This window comes from Zingiber officinale, chromosome 6A (assembly GCF_018446385.1).
Source record: "Zingiber officinale cultivar Zhangliang chromosome 6A, Zo_v1.1, whole genome shotgun sequence".
Classification (NCBI taxonomy): Eukaryota; Viridiplantae; Streptophyta; class Magnoliopsida; order Zingiberales; family Zingiberaceae; genus Zingiber; species Zingiber officinale.
Genome location: NC_055997.1, coordinates 146,084,578 through 146,105,114, shown reverse-complemented (window position 1 = coordinate 146,105,114; position 20,537 = coordinate 146,084,578). Strand labels below are relative to the sequence as shown.

The window sequence follows — 20,537 nt, the reverse complement described above, 5'->3', positions numbered from 1 at the left end:
GTACAAGCCATGGATAACAGCGGACGGAAGCAGGTCAAGATATAGACCGGTCGTGCAGGTCGGAACGTACAAGCCATGGATAGCAGCGGATCGAAGCAGGTCTGGATGCAGACCTAGCGTCCAGGCACTACAGGACAAACAAGTCAGAGAATCGTAACTGTTTGTCAGAGAATGTCAGAGAATAATCAGTGTGTCAGGGAATATGCTAACAGTCAGGGCTCATTACCCCTCTTGTTATGTTGCCAGCCTATGAGGAGGTGTCGTGTGTCATTCACCGCCAGACAAAGTCTGACAGCCGACATTCCCTGACACCCACCAGACACAGAAACATCTGTTGCAGTATAAAAAGGGATGTTTTATCCCTTATGCAAGTACGCTCACTCGTCATTTCTTACTCGTATTTACTTTTCGTCTTTTCTCTGTGTTTTATGGGGAAAAAGTACTTGACTTGAGCGTCGGAAGGCATGATCCGGGGACTTTTTTTCCTGGTTTCTGGTCTCTAACGACTCGTGGACTCGTCTGAATGTGCGTAGAGCCGCAGTGTCATCGTCCTGGTCATCTTCCTTCGTCAGCCGCCCGTACGAACCTTTCCGGGGGGTGCCAGGTAGATCCGACGCCTCAACGACTTTCCGTCAACTTCCAGTACATCAAGGCCCGCCTTCATCCGACTCAACTTCCGGACGGGATCACAGCATCATATAAAAGGAAGGTCCTCTCCCTTAGCCAGATACGCGCACATTCGCACTCATCTTCTACCGTTCTTTTTTCCTTCGTGCACTATTCTTCTGGGAAAAAGGACCTGACTTGAGCGTCGGAGCGCTTGCGCCGGAGACTTTTTTTCTTAGTTTCTGATCTCTAACGTTCCGTGTACTGTCTGAATGTGCGCAGAGCCTAAATATTACCAGTCTTGTCACCACTATCTTTGAGCTCCACATGGAGGTCCGTCTTTTTGATGCACATATGTTAGGTGTGTCCAAGTCATCTCTCCGTTAACATCGACGCCATCTCAATCGATGTTCGTCAGACTTAGAGTCCGGACAGAATCAAGAAGAATCGATTGTACTGATGAAACAGTTTGCAAGAATAATACGTTCGTAACATAGTTTTGTTGAATCGAGGTGTGGAGCAAGAACAGGGAGGAATCGATGAAGAAAGCAGATAGATTTTTAAGCCTGTGACTCCAATTCCAGGGAATTGATGAAGGTGCCGTGGAAGCCGTAGGGTACGCGCGACGGCATCTTCACGGTAGCTTCGAGTTCCATCGTGGCGCCGTCGACTATCGTCAGCTTGGACTCCGACGTCCTCTCGTCATGCGCGAAGCAGAGCACGTGGCCGTGGTCTTCGCCGGCGTCAGCGTCGTCCTGCGCCGGCACGAAGTACGGCTCGCCGCCGTACTGGCACTCCCCGAAGATGAATTTCTTGACCTCGCCGGTGAAGAGGTTGACCTTAGCGAACCCGGAGAGTTTTGGCCAGGGCTCTGCGATGGCGAGGTAGGCGAATTGGGTCTTCCTCCCGAGAAGATTCCGGTTGACCGTTCCGGTTTCTAGGTTCACCTGGTCGGCCGGGGAGAGGATGGGCCGGCGACTCGACTTGCCGGTGTGGAGGTTAAGCCGTATCTCGGAGAGCACGCACTGGAGGCTCTCGCAGGAGTCGTTGAAGACGGCGACGGCCGGAGTCATGCAGGAACCGATTACAACCACCTCGCCGGCGGCCGGCTCCTCCCACGCATTCCACAGGTGGAAACAAAAGCAGTCGGGGACGTCGACCCATCGGAGCTCAGAGGCGTCGGCGGAGTACTTGGGGAGAACGCCGAACCGGGCTGTCTTGCTCGGGTCGTACACCACCGGCGAGCCACCGCGCAGCAACTCCTGGAGTTTGAAGACCACCTGCTGGTCCGGGATAACCACGTGGCGCTCGGTGATGGTGAAGTCGTGCGTCATGGTCGGCTGGTCGAGGGGAATGGCCACGTCAGTTGACTTCCGGCCGTCGGAGGAGATGTAGAAGTACTTGAGGTACGGCTTCCGGACGAACTCATAGCTGAGACCGAAGAGCTCGCCGGTCGCCGGGTCGATCTTTGGATGCGCGATCATGGAGCCTCGGAGCTGGCCGTCGAAATCGCATCGGCCCACCGTTTCGAGGTCGCCGGCGGTGGTGACGCGCACGTGGTACGGCACGTCATCCTCGGACATGGCCAAAAGGCGACGGTTGAAGTAGACAAGGCCAGCGTTGGCGAGGCCCGATCCCCGGCTGACGTCGACGAGGCCGAAGAGGCCACGAGCGTAGAAGAGCAGCAGTCGAGCGATGCCCGAGTGGCCGTGGAGCTCGCCGACGGCCTTGGGGAAGACCGGCTTCCCGATGACGCGCTCCTGCCGGAGCCGCTCCGTCTCAGTGAACCGGCACGCGTAGCCGGCGCGGCCGTCACGGAGCTGAACCGCGTGCACCATCCCGTCGCCGTCGAAGAAGTGGTGACCGGCGAGGGGCTCGAACAGGGGATTCGCCCCGTTGCGGACGTAAACCCCGTCAAGGTCCGGCGGGATGCGACCTTCCACGGGAAGATCGCGGCACGGCGGTCTCTCGGCGACGGGCGCGAAGTTACCGGCGAGCTGGACGGTGGGGTCGGCAGTCTCGGGCAGCGGGCAGCCCCGCTCGAGCAGATTACACACCAAAGAACGCTCAACAAGGTCAAGCGCCGCGGCGGCGAGGCGCTGGAGCAAGTTCCAGTCGGGCCCGGCGGCCCCGGCCTTCATGAGCTGTCCTTCCTCGCGGACCAACTCCGGAAAGGAACCAGAGGAAGAGCAGCGCGCAGACGCCGCCGCCTGCTTTTTAGCCACGTTCACTGAAGTGGCACCCAATTGCGGACCGAAATGGCGAATCTCGACGGTCGGATTGACAGCAGTAGCGGCGGCAGCAGCGTAGCGTAGAGCAGAGGAAGACATGGCTATGTCGGAACCAGTAGTCGAACTTTGGACGGTGCAAGAAATGTTGCTTGATTTGAATTGGTCGAACGGGGAACAAGAAAAACAGAGTAATTCCATCGATTGTGACTTACAGATTAGGCAAGATTCAATTTCACGTGATCGATAATAAAATATCTTTGCTGAGAATGAACGATTGCCTAATTCTTGGGCTCAACCCTCGCTCGCTCGCTCGCATGCAGAGAGGTGACGTCAACCTACGCAGCCTCATGCAGCCACGTGGCGTGATGACTGAATATATTTTTAATAATATTATTATAGGAAATTTAAATTTTAATATTGTTATTTTTTATATGATCCAGATTTCGGTGCCTACGTCATAAATCTCGTCCCGGCTGCTCGACGACGCCGCTGCCTTCTCCGGCGAAAGCACGCACCGCCGCCCTTCCCTATCAAGAAAGTTGTTAGCTTGGAGATCGTGTTGGCTTGATTTTGGGCTGTTTTGAGTTTGATCTACGAAATTGATTTAGCGATGTCGCGAAACTTCTGTTCCAGGGGTTCGAGCTGTTTCGAGGACGAGGGGAAGGGGATGGGGACGAGACAAGTTTACGAGGAGAAGCTCCGGAACGGAAATCTTCAACATGACCCGACGATGAGTCCTGGCTTGGGCTCTGCTCGTTGCCCTCGTTGCCTCTCCCTCATAAACCCTAATCCGGTTTGTTCTCTTCTGCTCACATCCCAACCTTGCATTGCTTTTCTGGGTAATATTATCTCTCTTTTTTTTTTAAACCAAAAAAAAGAATCATAGCACCTTTGATTTTCTTCAACTTGGATTTCGCTTTCACCTTAATTTCCCTACTCCAACTATCAGTGCCTTATGCGGCTTTTGAAATTTTCAGGAAAAAGGGGGATGGGCGATCACTTCTGTCTTGCATGATGCTGCTAGTGTGGTACAAATGTACTTCTTTTGAATACATGACTTAATTACTCAATGGCGACTGGTATTCTACCTTGTTTTATTGTGATTGTTTCTTCTGTTTATTATCTTGTGTTGAAAAGGCTGGTTCAGGAGCTGGCGGATTGCTTAGTGCTGTCCATAGTATGAATTCAGGTCATAGTTTTAGTTTCTTTTGAAGCTAACTCGTCCTATGGATAATTTGACCATTGTGATAATCCTAAAAGAGGTGACTGTGGATACGCGATTGCTAGGTATTCCATTTATTCAGAAGCATGTCAAGGGTCCTAAATGGCTGCAATTCTCAGTTGGGGTAATGATTTCTGTCATTTTGTGTTGAATTCATGGTTTTTGTAAATAGCTAAAGATTATGTGATATGTATTTTTTTATGCGAATTGCTAAAGATTAGATGATATCTACTGTCTTATCATCTGATTTAGTTTTACCATTGATCTTATGGATATTCCCTATAAGATTCTCTATGAAAAACGAGACCTTGGATGGTTGGTTGTTAATTTGCTTTTTCATTGTGTACTAATGGTGGTGCACATTGGGCATCCATTAGACTTCGATAAATGAAAGCCAAGTCATGTTATTACTTTTGGTAGGTTTGAATTTTTTATTTGAATTTGAACATTGACCATCCTTCTCCAAATAGTAACTCGAGGAGTTCATGGATGATGCAATGAAAAGACATGTAAATAAAAACAACACAGGAATTGGTAAAACAGGAAAATAAAAAGAGAAACATGATAGAGGTTCTCTGGCAGAATAAACTTTGTATGGTACTAAGCCTTTGTGAGATGAACTGAGTTACAGTAGTTCATATTCATTCAGATATGTAATCATCCAAGATTACATGGTGCGCCCTCATTATACAATGTTATGTCCTGTGTGAAATTGAAGTGGCATCCACCATAGCATGCTCACTATAATCTTACATCTGATTTTCTCTTTCCTTTATCTGAAGGTTTACTAAAGTTTAGATAACATTGATGTTTATCTTACATAACCATTACCATACTGATCCAAATTTAGATATTTTGTTTAAATAGGTTCCTCTTCTAGTTCACTTGAAAATGCTCTGATCTACATTTATGAAGAAGCATTTGCTGATTTGTTGCCTCCAAAATTTAAGTAATAACACTTTCTCTTATTTAATTATTTTTTGGCACTGTTATGCAACGTTTCTTTCCCTCCAGATTCCTTCACTTCTGTTGTATTCAGGAACCAGTGCTGTATTTGGAGGTAAAGAACATATGTGTTCATATTCTCCCTTTTTATTAGTATTTTGAAATTCTATAAGTGAAACACGTTTGAAATAGCCCTAGTTGTGTGTATTAAAAAGAAACTATTCAAGCTAAAGAATTAAAAGGGCAGCTCGGTGCACGAAACTCCCGCCATGCGGGGTTCCGGGGAAAGATCCATTGTACGCAGTCTTACCTTGTTTTTTGCAAGAGGCTGTTTCCAAGATTCGAACCCGTGACCTTTTGGTTACATGGCAACAACTTTACCGTTGCGCCAAGACTCCCCTTCAAGCTAAAGAATTAGCCAATTCAAAATACCTACTACTGTCTCCTATGTATTCTAATGCTTACCTACGATAGTTTAGAATTGTTATATCAGATTGTACATGCATCTATGTGATTTCATCTTACAAGAAATATTTGTCCAATCTATAAGCCCCCACTATGAAAATTGCAAACCAACAGCATTGACCTTAAGAGCTATACGACATTTCCAATTGTACATTTACAGTTTGCAAATCCTATATTTTGATAAGTATTGTTCTGATGATTTTTTGTCTGTACTTTGAACATTGTGTTATGTAAGATGACATTGATTTCTATATCATTCTTGGAGACTACTGACTGAAGGGGAGCTTTGGTGCAACAAAAAAGTTGTTGCTTTGTGACCTAAAGGTCACGGGTTTGAATTCTAGAAATAGTCTCTTGCAAAAAGTAGGGTAAGACTACATATAATGGATCCTTCTCCAAGACCTCGCATGGCGGGAGCTTCGTGCACAAGTTGTCCTTTTTTTTTCTTAGAGACTACTGACCACCAGACAGTAATCTAATTTTGGGTTTGTTGCAATTGAGTTTTGAGAAGGTTATCTCAAATGGAACTTGGTTATTTTCTTTCATTATTTATCTGAAGTTCAGATGCCAACAATAATGGCATTCTTTGTTGTTGCATCAAATGTGAGAAAAAAAGGTTATAACGTGTAAGATAATTGAATAAATAATGTTGACTGTTTGGAGATAACAGGAGAGTAAAGTAAATTCCAGTTAAATTACCAAATTCAATTAAATGGCATGGTATTACCATTATGTAGTATTATTTGAATCTCAGTGGTGTAATGCAATAATAGCCAACCCAGAGTTGGGATACATGGCTGCCTGTTGTATTTGTGGTATTGAACTTTATCTTCACATTCGGAAGCGTGTTCATGAAATTTCAAACAATTACTGAAGGTTGCTTGTTCACAATGAATGCAAACCAGAATTTGACAATTTAGATAGACAAGTTTTATAGGTGTACTTGCTCCCATAGATCGGGGTGGTAATTGGGGGGAAAAAATGAGATACATAGTGATTTTAACCCATTTAGCTCAAGAGATTGGCTTCAGGAACCTTGTCTTCAGGAATCCATTATTGTGTATTATTGGCACTACACAATTGTCTGCCCTTCGAAATGATGATCTAAAAATTGTATAATGCAGCAATGCTGGTTCAATGCTTGATTCAGTTGCATAATGCCTCTTTTTATTTCTTATTAAAAACGCTCACATACTCCAAATGAGAAGTAGGTTCACTAAGTACATCGCAACATATTTTTCATATCCTTGTTAGAAATAAATCAATGCAAAGAAGAGTACTACAACTCAATCAAGCTTTAGTTTTTGTCTGATCCCATGGAAGTTTTCTACCGGCTACTAGGATAAATCGAAAAGTCTAATAGAGATTCATCCAGATTGCAAGCATTCTTAGGCCCACTTCTCATTAGAGGGAAAATCTCCTACAACGCGACACAACTTAGACTTAAACTTTAGATCTCTTGATTATCCATTAAAGAGGACCTAACCAACCTAACCATTATACCATTGTAGGTTCTTCTCTTTTCTTCCTATATTTGTTTGCTAACTTCTCTTTTTATAAACAGCTTACCTGCTTCCGGCGTTCAGTCAGCTCAGTGTGTCATCATACTATGCCGCTTCGAGTGCCTCTTGCTATGCAATATCGCGAGCTACAAATTATATTGAAGAATCTCATTTATCCCAGTGTTCAAGAAAAGGCTAGTTAATCCTTTCTGGAGCTGCATACAGAAAGATAAGAAAGACTACCTATTAGTAATAAATTATGGCAACTAATGTATTCATTTTTGTTGGCATTAATGATGTTTACTCCCCTGTTATGAATCTCTATTTTGTAATGTCTTAGTTGAAGTTCAAATTATGGTGTAACTCAATGATCATCTTTAATTTAAGATAGATCTAAAAGGAAGGGACGTATTTTGCTTTATAATTTGTTCTGGTTAGCTTTGATCTTAACCATGTTTAGACTCATTTATCTAAATAATAATCTAAATGAATAATGATGCAATCATATTATTATTTTTATTGAATTACCATGTGCAAGAACATTTATTGGTTGTGTAGATCATGTGGATTATAAGGTGAATAAGTTGATGATGCAAATATATTATAAATTCAATTAAAAAAATATCTCTATGTGATAAAAGATGATTTGTTCATTGTTAGTGTCTTTATCAACTTGTCTCTAAGTCAATATAAAAAATAATAAATCATGAATAATTATTAGTCATTAGTACCGATAGTAAGACATGAAGAGAGACATACTAAGAGATAATAAGACATGGAGAGAGATATATTAAGATATGATGAGTTTTGAGTTTAAGATTTACTAAGAGATAGTAGGACATGGAGAGAGATATATTAAGATACGATGAGTCTTGAGTTTAAGATTTTATATAATAATATCTCATGCGTTAACTATAGTGCCGTCCCGAGCGGATGATAAAAAAAACACCGAGGGGATGATAAAAAAAAAAATCTTTATGATTTATGTGTTTGTATTTTAAAAATGGCGTTTCAAACGCTCATCATTGAGCTCCGGATCGAAAACATGGCCGGCTCAGAGGAAGGTCAAAATGAACGCCCGTGATTGTGCTAACTAATCCAACGACCATAAAGACGCGTCGCTCGCTTTAAATATTGATCCATCTCATCGTGCGTGAAACCCTAGCCGAAGGCACCGACGATCTTCGCCCGAGTCATGGGTGAGTCGCCTCCCTCTCTCTATCTCTTTCTCCTCTCCGGCGATCTCACGGTTTCCTATTGATTTATTCTTCAAATTTTCGCATCGATTCATATCATTGTCTTCGTGTTTTTGGAGATTCTAGTGGTTGATTCTGTGGGTTGGATTTCGTGAGGTTTCAGGGGCTTACAAGTACGTTTCGGAGCTATGGAGGAAGAAGCAGTCGGATGTGATGCGGTTCCTGCAGCGGGTTCGGTGCTGGGAGTACCGCCAGCTTCCCTCCATCGTCCGCGTCACCAGGCCCACACGCCCCGACAAGGCTCGCCGTCTTGGTTATAAGGCAAAGCAGGTTAGCATCCATAGTCAATTCCAGTTGTTTTGGTTCCTTAACCAAGATTTGTATACTACATTCTTTCAATTCTTTCATGATTTTGCCACGCATGATCTTGTGGTTGTTTGGATATTTATGGATCAAATTGTTGTGTGCTCATTTCAATAATTTCTCACTTCAGCTTCGCCATGATGTTTGTTATCTACGAAAATGATATTAATTTGGATGTATAATTCAATTTCTTTCTCAGTAGATTATACTTATCTGAGCTTCATTGCTAGTTGGTTCTTTATGGTTTAAAGTTCCTATCTTTTTTTAGATATATCTGAAGAAAAGACAATTGCTTGAGCCTAGCTTATTTTTTTCATTCATCTACTTAAAACTATTAATCTGCAATGCAACAACTGTAAACTATCCTGTATACCATTTGATGCTTCTTCCTCTGTAACTTAGAGAAAGTATTTTCCTTGTATGTACTATTTGCAAGTTTTTATATAGTACCCTATGTATCAAGATATATGTAAACACGTTGTGAAGTTGTATACTTGTTTATATTTTATTTTTTGTTGTTGAGTATTCTTCATACGTAACTGTTTGTTTCCTGGATGCAGGGATATGTCATTTATCGTGTTCGAGTTAGACGCGGCGGTAGGAAGAGACCAGTCCCCAAAGGTATTGTCTATGGAAAACCCAAGAATCAGGGTATCACTCAGCTGAAATTCCAAAGAAACAAGAGGTCTGTAGCCGAGGAGAGAGCTGGCCGTAAGTTGGGAGGCCTCAGGGTGCTAAACTCCTACTGGGTGAACGAGGTTTGACAATCTCTCTTTGACAATGTTCACACCTTAACAGTTTTGCTCCAAATCTTCCTGATATTTCAGACGTCCACAATTGCTATTGCTTGTATTCTTATGTTATGCAGGATTCAACCTACAAGTATTTTGAGGTCATCCTTGTTGATGCAGCTCACACAGTGATCCGCAATGACCCTAGGATCAACTGGATCTGCAAGGGTGTTCACAAGCACCGTGAGCTTCGTGGGCTCACTTCAGCTGGTAAGAAGTACCGGGGTCTTCGTGGCAAAGGTCATCGCTATCACAAGGCCAGGCCATCTCGTCGGGCAACCTGGAAGCGGAACCAGACATTATCTCTTCGCCGTTATCGTTGAGTCTGTTGGGATGGATAATCCTATCCAGAACAATTTTCTATTTCTACTTGATATTTCAGTTACCCTCTCTGTGTTCGAAGCATTTTTGTTTTACAAAAAAACTCCAAGAATATGGAATCTGATTGTGTGCTTGCGGTGTTCGCTCCTAGATACATGCATTTTTTAACAAAGCAATTCAAGAACGAAGGTTTAATACCAATCTCGATGAAACTAGAATTCCTTAATGACTACAGGATATTACATCAGGAATAGGTTTTAGGTTAGATAATAATCTACCTAAAGGACATACAGAAAATTCATACATATGGTTGCTCTTGTTACAAGCTCATACATTACAAGCATACACGTCCAGAAGATCACACTAAACCCTAGAATCAACAAACCATTGTTTAGTCGACAATACACTAAGTTTTGATAGGAGAAGCCTTGGGCAGATGCTGTGCATCACCCGTCCCTGAAGGGATATCCTTGGGGGAAGCAGCACTGGAATCCTTCTCCTGACTACTATTTGCTGCTAGATCCCCTTGGTTGTCTTTACCTGCTGACAAATCTTTCAAATCCGGCAGTGGTGATTCCTTCGCATCAGCTGGCTTATCGGCTTCAGTCGCAGATACTGCATCATGGTTCTCTGAATTAGCTGCTGTTTTCTCTTCAATGTTTCTGTTGGCTCCAAGGGTTGAATTTTGCTCATCTGCAGTCACAACTCCCGCGGGCGTATCCTCATTCACTGTGATCTCTTCAGCAGCAACAATAACCTCAGTCACTTCAGTCCCAGCCGTTAAAGCCTCACTGTTAATCTTGTTTCCATCTTCAGCATCCTGCATTTCCACATCAGTTGGTGCTTTAGCCTCTTCCATTGCAGCATCTTCCTTTGCCTCTGCTTCTGAAGTGTCATCGACTCCGTCTCCACTATCCTTCTTGTCTTTTGTTGCTTTCTTTGAGCTTGATTTCCTTTCTCGCTTTTTTGGCTTCTCATCTTCTGAGCTATCTATAGTCTTGACTCTCTCCCTAATTCTCGCAGAACGCCTTGGAGTGTCACCTGCATGCAATGTTTTTTATGAACAAACCAAAACACGGATTCAAGTGTGCCATAATCATACATATGCAATTTGCATAATTGCAGCATTCAACTTGGATTAGGAAATACTCAGTGAGAGTGAGGGGGTACCAGTTCCCCAGTCAAATTCACTTGAAGAGGGGCCTCCAGGATGTGACTTCAAGTATTGCTGTAACTGTCTCTTATTCTTAATCTCCTCACCAGTAGGCGATATGAACACAATCTCATTCTTTCTTGGACTTGCATCCTCATTCAGTATGAACTGTCAGTTCAGAAAATGCACAGGTTACAATTTTCATGGATGTAAATACAACAATTGTTTGCTATGGTCTTAGACGTGTATTCATATAAAAGATCAAATAAATGTTTGAGCAGAACAAAATGGGAAAAACAATATTAACAGCATATTAGGCTTTCATCACTCAGAAAGTTGTCAGAGGATAGAGAAAAGTCGGAAAATTGTCAAGCAATCAAAAAGCTAGCAGAATCTTCAGTCTTATTGTATATCCAGAAACTCAACACAGCCGGTATCATAGTGAAGGTAAAACACAGAAGAACCATATTAAGCTTGTTAAGACTCAGTAATATGTTGGAAAAATCCAGTTCCAGAGAGAAAATGTTGGAAAATGTTAAAGGCATGTATCCAGAGTTCTATATAGAATCATTGTCAAAGCATCATTTGGCTGTGATTTAGTATGACCGAAAGAGCTCCTCGGACCAGAGGGTGCCAAAGCTAAGTTTAGTATGACCGAAAGAGCAACTGTACTTCCTCTTATAGAAAACAAAAGGCAAACCAGTATTAGGCTTTTCTATAATTGCCTTAATAAGTGACAAAACAAAGAATAGCAAAGAGACAAGAAGATGACCATCATCCTCTAGGAAACCTAGAATAGACTTGTTAATGAAGAATCTAGGACGCTCTTACTAACCTATTCATAGTGAAGAGAATACAATACATTCCCAACAGAAGGAACTGATTGAATATATTTCCAAACTAGTTTTGCAGCTCTGCCTGGCCACGGCAAGCATATTTATATACATGTAAACAAAATATTGATCCAATATACAAACAACATCTGCATGTCACTGAAATATGTATCGTTCTTGTGATTAACATAACAACATTTGAAGAAATAAATGAGATGATTACCATCTGAAATAAAGAGGGGACATTCAGGAAGAACAAAAGGGAAAAAAATATGTAATATGTGAAGAACCATAACTATGCTGATAAGGTATAGAGAAGAAGATTTTAAGCACTTGAATGACAGATCAGGATGAGTATGTTGAGCTGTTGTAGAACTACTTGATGATAAGTGAAAAAAAAAAAACATAGTACAACTATGCCATTGACCTTCCTAATAGACTCATGTGAGTGGAGCGAAAGGGATGAGGTCAATTCAAAAGGTTAAAAAAGACTTATCTGTACCAATTAATGAAGGATGCAAAACGTGTATTGTCCCATTCATCCTCATTTTATTTTTCAGATTACTGTTTCATGAAAACACCAACTTTTTACATGAAGAGTTATCAGTGAAGGTTTATCAACAAACTCAACAATGGTTCCAAAATCCATCTTTCAAGATTTTGATAATTTTGCATTCATACAAGCAGTAGCATACCAATCCAATCAAGGACTAATGCCAATGACTTCCTCAAGGATTACCAAGATTGAATGCAACCCCCTAATCCAACATCTTCAGTGCCATCGGAGAAAGGCCTTGAACTCATACCAAAGGAAGTAGACACAAATAAATGCCAACAACACCACAAATTGCTGAAAATCACTAGAAAGAGACAAATGGAGTAACTTGGACTCAATTAATTGCAGAAAAGATAATAAAAAAATATTATATTCTGCAAAAGGGGGAAAAGTAACAAGTCCCATTATTTGATGGAACAAAGTACTAAAATGTAGGTAGGTGGAACAAAATAATTTCATATATACTGTCAGAGATGCTAAAATCAAACTACTCATGCAAATCTGTCTATTGCTCCTTAACAAAGACAGTTTATAACTTTGTATTTGCTAGAGAATAAACTAAAGAATTTTAAAAAACAGGCCACTGTATGATTTAAGGATAATCGGTTAATGGATGTCAAATTCAAATAAAATTTGAGCTAATAATACATCTTAGAATTTTACATAAGCTAAGATCATGTTTTGAAAAACCTAATCTTTTACAGAAGAAAGTGAATCAGAGCAAATGAATAATGCAGTCATTTTATAATGCTCGCCTCAGTAATTCACTTACATACCAAAGTAAGTAAACTTTCCTTCTATGAGTGGCATATTCATAAAGATGAAAACCTTGGATCTGCTTGACAAATTTAAACTTCCAAATTCACCAGTTGATAACTTTATGACGAGGTGTCGCTACTAGGTGGAAAGTATACATGATAAAGCTGTGGCTATTTTAGGCTTTCCGATATATAGACATGATGAAGACCGAGGGCAAGCTGATGAGCAGGAACAGAACGAGGAAGCACCATAACATGCAAAAAGAAAAAAATCTTGCCTTTTCAGGGCCAAAGAAAAGATCAGTCAGAACAATCATAGGATTAATCTTCTCACAACGGTTCAACAATAAGGAAAAACAAATAACTGAATCAATCATAGTATTAGCATTCAAAAACAGCTAAACAGTGATAAAAACAAATAAATACAGCAGAAAAATATCAGCAGACATCTAAAGAAGCAAAGGAAAGTTTGCAACAATACTCAGTCAAGCTGGGAATGGAAAGGCCTTCTCTCTCCCCTCTATCTTAACTCACCTCCTTTTCATCACAGAGGTTTATGATTTCCAATGTTCATAGTTGGAAGAAACAAACAGAAGGAAAGGGATCGGAGGGAGAATATAGACCAGCTGTGGGCATAAGTTTGCAGAAATGGAATTGATAGAAGGGATGCTGATGCACAATCAAAATTAAATAAAACTCGGCACAAAGCTTTGGTACCAATTTCATACAAGAAAGGGATAACTATCTCATACTGAGAAAGTAAATCTCTCAGATATAAGAACACTCATAACAATTTTAATGAAATTGAAAAATGCCTTACATGTATGTTCTAGTGCTCTTTTTTTACAGAGTAAAAAAGGCTAATTCTTCCAAGAATAATCAATTGTAAATAGATGACTAGATCCCTAGAATGAAATATAAACTCCTTTTATTATACTACTTCAAAGTAAAATCTTACAACTTCATGACCAAAAAAAATTCATTTGAACCTTCAAATCTTAACTGTATCTTAATCTTAATTTCAAACTGCATCATGTCAGTTTTTTAAAGGTAACATTGATATCAACAAGCAATAGTAAACATGGACAACTGAATACAAGGCTTCAAGCAAGTGTGTGTGCAAGAGATGAAAGTTATTTCTATCATTTCATTATATATTGAAGTTGCATCTAATTAGCTTTGCCTTTTGGTTTAAAAAAGAGATATGTTTTTCTTTGTAAAAAGTAAAAGGTAAATCACCATTAGAACAACTTCGGAAAATTACAAGTTAATAGTTAGAAAATTGAACATAAACCATAATTATTAATTCATTATTACTAATTAGTATAGAAAGTAGTAATTGTTGGAACTAATCTACCATATAATGAGAGAGTAATCTTTTTGTGCCTAATTATTCAAATTGTTGTGTGCATAGTTGTGAAAGGCGCACGCCTAGCTGTGCCTAGGCACAAGGCGCAGCCACGTGCCATTTGCACCAGGATAATAGACACAGAAAGAAGGGTGCTTAAGCATGCACGCCTTTTGAGAGGTGACAGGCATGTGTAAGGCGCAATTTTTCTCACCTTCTTGAATCAATTTTTTTTAAAAAAAATTCAACACTCGCAGCGGTGTGCGGACGCTTCGTGTGAGCACCACGGTGGATAGATCGCACGACGGCACGAGCCCCAAGGTCAAAGCGGACGCATCGTGCAAGCACCGCGGTGGCAACAACATGTAATAGGAAGTAAATTAGCTTTCAATTAAATAAAAACCTAAATTAATAATTTCAATCAACTTCTAGTTATAGTAGGGATAATTTAAATAGGCATAAAATTTTCCATCAATAATATATATTTTATATTTTTCCTAATACGCGCACATCAATTTAGCACTCTCATTTATGATATATTATCTTTTTTTCACATGCTGGTTGCCTGGTTCCTAACTATCCAAACATTCTAATACATAAAATATGGCAATTCATACCAAAGTCTCATAAACTTCTCTTTTTAGCCTTAAGGGCACACACAGCCACACAAAACTCCAAAAATTCTACATTTCAACAACTCACTATTTATTTGACATCTTAACTAATATCACTTTCTTATTGTAAAAAATCAAAGAAGGTATCTAAAGTTCTTACTATTTTCTAGGTACCATAGCCTAATATAATGCTCAATCTCTAACTTTAAATCTTTATTTTGTGCTTGATTTTTTTCCTTTGTTTTACACTTCCTTTTTCAAACTATCTTGAATAATGTGGGATAGAAAATTTTAATTTTTGGGGGAAGATCAAACTTCCTCGGTAAAAAAAAGCTATTATATAGAGAGATCAAAAAGGTGAAATTCTTTTTTCTTTTACTTCATTTTTATATTTCATATGAAAAATGGAAATTTGAAAGAAACAAGCAGACATTTAGTTACTAGATTTTTCTCCACATTTCAAATATTCAGTTTAATCTATATACTCTTATCAATTAGCACAATATCATTAGTTTAGTTTAAATTACTAAATCAATTGTCATGTTTGATTGGTTATAATTAAAATATTTGTTCAGGTTGCAACTATGACAAATAATTTTGAAACTAAATTAGCAAATGACATGTTGTTCTGTACTGCCCAGCATGGACGGTTTTTACCGTTCCGCCGGGGAGGCGAAATCGACACGTCACACGCACGCATCTCAGGTAGCAAGGATGCATCGTGCAACGCTTCTGGTGTCGTCGGAGGCATTGTAGGCACCAAAAGCATAGCGGGCGTCGAAGGCATTGTGACGCGACGTTTCTGGCGGAGCCGAAAGCGTCATGGGTCGCTTTTGACATCGGCGGAAGCGTCGGCCCCGTTGGAGGCGTCGCAAGCACGTCCACGTCTCTTCTGGCGGTGCAGGATGTTTCTAGAGCCGCCGAAAGCGTAGTCGGATGCTTCTAGCGCCATCGGAAGCGTCACTGGACGCGTCCGGCACAGTCGGAGGCATCCGCAAGCTTCGGAGGCGTCGCGGGCGTCGTTGGCGTGGGGGAGTTACTGTGCAAAATTAATATTATAATTTAAATAAATCAAACAATTCCTACTTAAGTGTGATATTTTAAAAAACCTTTCAGTGACCCTAATTAAATTATTCCAATAAAATATTAAAAAAATTCATTAACCCTAATTAAATTATTCCAATAAAATATAAAAAATATATTTAATTTTTAAAAAAAAATAATAAATTTTATTAAATAATATTCTGAAATTATTTTCAATGTTTTAAATTTTATTTAAAAATTAAAAAAAACTATTTTTTTTTAAATTCTAATTTTTTTTAATTTATAAAAAGTCTAATAAATCAAATTTATATTCTGATATTTTTTTAATTATTATTTTTTTTTTACTATTTTAATGTTTAATTGATATTCTAATTTTTTACAATTTTAAATATATATTATTAAAATTATTAAATAAATAGTTAATTTATATTAATATTCTATATAAAATAGTATTTTGTATTAATTTATATAATTATAATTATTTAATAACTCGAATAGATCAATTTTCTTTAAAAAAATTATATTTAATTATTTTTTCTAACAATATTAAGTTGTTTAATAATGAAAAACTTATATAAAATCAATATACAACTTATTTTTAAATTATACATAATAAATATATTTATATAATAATTACTATATATAAATAAAAAAATACCAAAACCGTATCGGCACGACACGGTATGATATGATACCGAAACCGTATCGTTCCAGTCTGAGATCGAAACCTTGGCACGGATTGAGATTTTAAACCTTGAACTAAACCATAAATCATATCTTAAGACTCCAACAAATCCTGATCCACAGATTCAGTAATCCCTTTAGTTTCACATAAAATCACGTAAAAATTGGGAAGTGGCTAAATGAAACTAAAACCCTTTTCATCTCCAGAATATATTAAAATGCATGGAAATCTTCATAACGCTGAGAAAGTTGGTCATGCTGATCCCATGAAAATTGAAAAACGTGTGATATGACAACAAGCTTGCGCACCAAATGTGAACAAGCATCAAACAAAATCCCCAAACCAATGAGGCTAAATAAAACACACACTTCAATAAAATAAACTCTTTTAGCAATGATTGTCATTTACACACATCTTCATTTGATTTCAAGCATGGCATACCATGTCCAGCAATCACTTCTGCATCCTTTAATTCAGTTCTCCTAACCTAAATTCATGTCAGCCATCCCTGTAACCATACGTCTTGATCAACAATCTCAGGGTGATGCGTCTCTCAATCATCAATATCACAATCCAGAAAAATACATCCAAACTGAAAAAATTAAATGAGTAAAACAACGGAAGAAAGCTGGATTTGTGGTGCTCACAACAATCCAGTCTTCCTAAGACTCATTAACTCATTGTTTAATAAATTAGGTTTGCTATCAAAAATAAAGATAATAAAACTATTCTATGTTTAAACAATTAGACTACGAATCGATTTATTTCACTGGATCATTTTATTTAAAAAATATTGCACAATTCTCCTTTAATCGGAGGGACTCAATTCTTGATGAGTTGTTATCATCTTCCCTTTTATGGTACCTTCTGATGATAATAAGAAGTGGCATTACCATCCTCCTTTAGGTTTTCAAACCCAACCAAGCATGAAGTCCATCATCATATGCTTCTTTGTTGTCCCTTCTAACATATGTGTTGCACTTTAAGCATGGCAAAAACTTGGTTTGCGTCTCAATTGTACCATCAATGTCTAGAAATTGGGTTAAAACTGACCAGTTGGAAAGTCAGTAGATAAAGACATATGGAGGCTAGAATGTCTTCTAGCAAGGTAGGTAATTGGAAACTTTGATATTAAAGTTAGTTGGCAAGACAAATAAATAATTTGAATCAGTTTTCACACAGCGCAGGTCATTGACACGATCATAAGGGTCCTTGAAAGACAGTTTATGAAAATACTTAGTATTTGAACGCAAGGACATACCTTCCTATATTGTATTGTCTATATTCAATAGGTGTATGTCTGTATGAAATATGAATATGTATTTTATAATAAGTGTTAATATAATTTTACTACTAGGAATGGCATGTGTCTTTCATACATCGTATGCGCTCAATAGACTCTCATTTTAGTGAAAGAAAAAAATATTAAAGAAACCAAATATATAAACTAAAGATCTTGAAGAATAACTTATTGCAAGTTAGGATTTGTTTTTTAGGGTTTTTAGAGTTTAAAAGAGTTTAGTATGGTATATCCTTTTGTTTAAGAAAACAAACTAATTGTGGTGGTTTTGATTTAATAATTGTCATGATTTGAGAATAGAGCATATATCCCAGTTTAATTGAGTACTTTTAGTTATAGTGTTTTTTCCTTAAATATTTTTAGCTTACTTGCAACATTATTTGGATTAAAGTTTTGAAAGGAGCCCCACCACTCTCCTTCATGACACTGATCATCTCTTGAAAAAACAAAACAAAAAAAAGAGTTCTTTCTCAGTGGGTCTATTTTAAACCCATGGCTGACCCATCAAGCATCCTCACACAACATTGTTGTCATAGCTTGCTCCTAGATCCACCATATACACCTTGGCCTCCATCATAACTATCAAAGGACCATCCGCCACCATTGGTTCCTTCTCCATACAAGAAAAGCACTGCCCTTCCTCAGCATATTTGCAACACTCATACCATGCCTGTACAGGGGTTCCTTTCCACTTCTGCTTCCACCCTCGCCATGTGAAGACAAGGGAGTCTTCCTCGTCTTCAATTGTCCAACAATAAAGATGGAAGGTCACATCTCTTCCAAGCTACAAACTCTTTCAACCTACAGATCCTTCCATATGGATCACCTCTTCCCTACTGCTGATTTTCTGCATTGAGCCTGCGACATAATAGCAAAATCATTGCTGGAATTGAAATGGAAATGAACCCTAATCTCCAATTCTTGTAAAGTTGTGCTCTTCTACAAATCTTGCTGTTAACTCATGCCTTTTGTAGGAACAACCATGCCACCACTGCTCCTAGGCAGCTAGGCCAATGCTTTCGTCTTCAATGTCTACTACTTCCGTGCCTTCTTCCAGAGATTCAAGATCTGATGGTAGATTTTGCAAGGGACTCAAAGAATACAACTACAGCAGATTCACCTCTTCCATGTCAAGCCCAAGATTTCCCAAATCAAGCCTGATGTTCTTCTCTGTTGATTCCTTCCTGTTTATACTGATCTGCTTTCTGACTTTTGGAGAGTTTTGGTATTCTGATGTATTGGATTTCTCTTTTCCGTATTCCTTCACAAAAGATTCTGATCTCAACACCTCTCAGCGCTCCAAGACCCTTAATACTTTCCTTTCCCCCCTCAATCTATTGCATGTTGTTGTATACTGCTCCAATGAGAACCCCACTCAAGAGATTAATTTCTGAAATCTCTCCATTCTCATTTCACTTCATCATTTCTCTCTCCGACCTCACTTGTTGATGTGCTGATTGGAAGTTAAACATATTGTTGGTTGTGTGATGACCTAAGGCCAACAACTATCCCCAAAATTTCCTTAATAGTGTTTTTTCTTTGGTCATGTTTTAGTTTATGTCTTTCCCATTAGAATTTTTACAATAGACCCTTCCTTAGGACTCTTGCATTGGCAGGAGTTGTGTGCATCGAGCTGTCTTTTTTTATTATTATTATTAATGAGATGAACATAGATACCATCAATGATCCAGCTTGAGGAAGAATGTTAAGTTAATAGGGTTATTTTGATATGTTAGGTCTAAGACTTCTCAAGTGAATCTTATATAAACATGAAATTAACCCTTTACAAAGTAATACTATGTTTTTTTCCTCCAAAATTTATAGTGTCAAAATCATCAGATAAGGTAGGGTCTTCACTCCTAAGATACTAATGTTGGCCTCTTCTTAAACTGAAGTTGAATATGAATGAGCTCGTCATGTGACTTTTCTTCAGTTATATCTTCCAGGTTCATTTATAAATTCTTTCATCTAGTAAAGAATTAACTAAACTTTGGGTAAGATTGCAACTCCTTTCCCTAACCATCCCAGCTACACTAAAGAAAGCAAGGGAAAGGAGTCAGAGCGCACGAAAACCCTAGAATCCACACCGCAAATCCACCAAGATAAGCTACCCAATCACCCAAGCTTCCCGTCTCAAATCGAAGCCCAAAAATAAAAACTAGGGCAAAAAAAAGGGATTTTAAGGCGAGGAATGACAGAAACCAGGAGGAATTTCTCGAAACCAAACCTTCTTCGTCCATCCCGCAGGCGCCGGTAGCTCGACACAGACGACCGCCGGCTCATCTGCCCTAGCCTTCTCCGAAGGCTGCGGCGCAACCTTCTCGGCGCTCGCATCGCACCCCTCCACCTCCGCCATAGCTCGGCCTCGACTTCCCGCTCTCGGATAAGCCAACGGATTTGTACAAAAAGAAGTGAAGAAAATATAAATATAAATATAAATAAATAAATAAAAATATGTAAAAAGAAAAATAGTCGCGAAAGATCTCTCGATCGCGCTTTCAAACGGCGTCTGAAAACGGCGGAACTCAAACGTGACTACGGCGTTTTTTGGGATCTCCTGCAAGACACAATACTCGCACCCTTATTGCTACCATCAACCGTTGG

General features: G+C 39.3%; 4 protein-coding genes across 8 annotated transcripts; 2 read left to right on the top strand and 2 right to left on the bottom strand.

Moving 5' to 3' along the window:
• Nucleotides 1–1,113: 1,113 nt before the first annotated feature.
• LOC121998539 (9-cis-epoxycarotenoid dioxygenase, chloroplastic-like) lies at nt 1,114–3,155 on the bottom strand. The gene has a single exon (XM_042553503.1). It carries the CDS (start codon nt 3,033–3,035, stop codon nt 1,167–1,169), a length of 1,869 nt encoding a protein of 622 aa, XP_042409437.1. The 5' UTR covers nt 3,036–3,155; the 3' UTR covers nt 1,114–1,166.
• LOC121998541 lies at nt 3,142–7,395 on the top strand. Of its 5 annotated transcripts, none has more exons than XR_006116531.1 (7): nt 3,142–3,161; nt 3,278–3,371; nt 3,471–3,630; nt 3,815–3,865; nt 3,975–4,124; nt 5,099–5,119; nt 7,034–7,152. XR_006116531.1 is itself a non-coding variant. In XM_042553507.1 (7 exons), the coding sequence occupies exons 1-7, from the start codon at nt 3,152–3,154 to the stop codon at nt 7,168–7,170; spliced, it is 525 nt and encodes a 174-aa protein (XP_042409441.1). In that variant the 5' UTR covers nt 3,143–3,151; the 3' UTR covers nt 7,171–7,395. The 5 variants fall into 5 exon arrangements, 4 of the variants coding, with proteins under 4 accessions (XP_042409441.1, XP_042409439.1, XP_042409442.1 ...); XM_042553507.1 differs by having other exon boundaries at nt 3,143–3,161; nt 3,975–4,026; nt 7,034–7,395; XM_042553505.1 differs by lacking the exon at nt 3,142–3,161 and adding an exon at nt 4,125–4,183 and having other exon boundaries at nt 3,975–4,026; nt 5,074–5,119; nt 7,034–7,395.
• Nucleotides 7,396–8,025: 630 nt separating this feature from the next.
• LOC121998542 (60S ribosomal protein L15-2) lies at nt 8,026–9,792 on the top strand. Its single transcript, XM_042553509.1, has 4 exons — nt 8,026–8,170; nt 8,331–8,497; nt 9,091–9,288; nt 9,399–9,792. Exons 1-4 carry the CDS (start codon nt 8,167–8,169, stop codon nt 9,642–9,644), a joined length of 615 nt encoding a protein of 204 aa, XP_042409443.1. The 5' UTR covers nt 8,026–8,166; the 3' UTR covers nt 9,645–9,792.
• Nucleotides 9,793–9,845: 53 nt separating this feature from the next.
• Nucleotides 9,846–20,361, bottom strand: LOC121998540 (methyl-CpG-binding domain-containing protein 11-like). Its single transcript, XM_042553504.1, has 3 exons — nt 20,161–20,361; nt 10,813–10,963; nt 9,846–10,683 (listed from the first exon to the last, which is right to left on the bottom strand). The coding sequence occupies exons 1-3, from the start codon at nt 20,287–20,289 to the stop codon at nt 10,049–10,051; spliced, it is 915 nt and encodes a 304-aa protein (XP_042409438.1). The 5' UTR covers nt 20,290–20,361; the 3' UTR covers nt 9,846–10,048.
• Nucleotides 20,362–20,537: the final 176 nt, after the last annotated feature.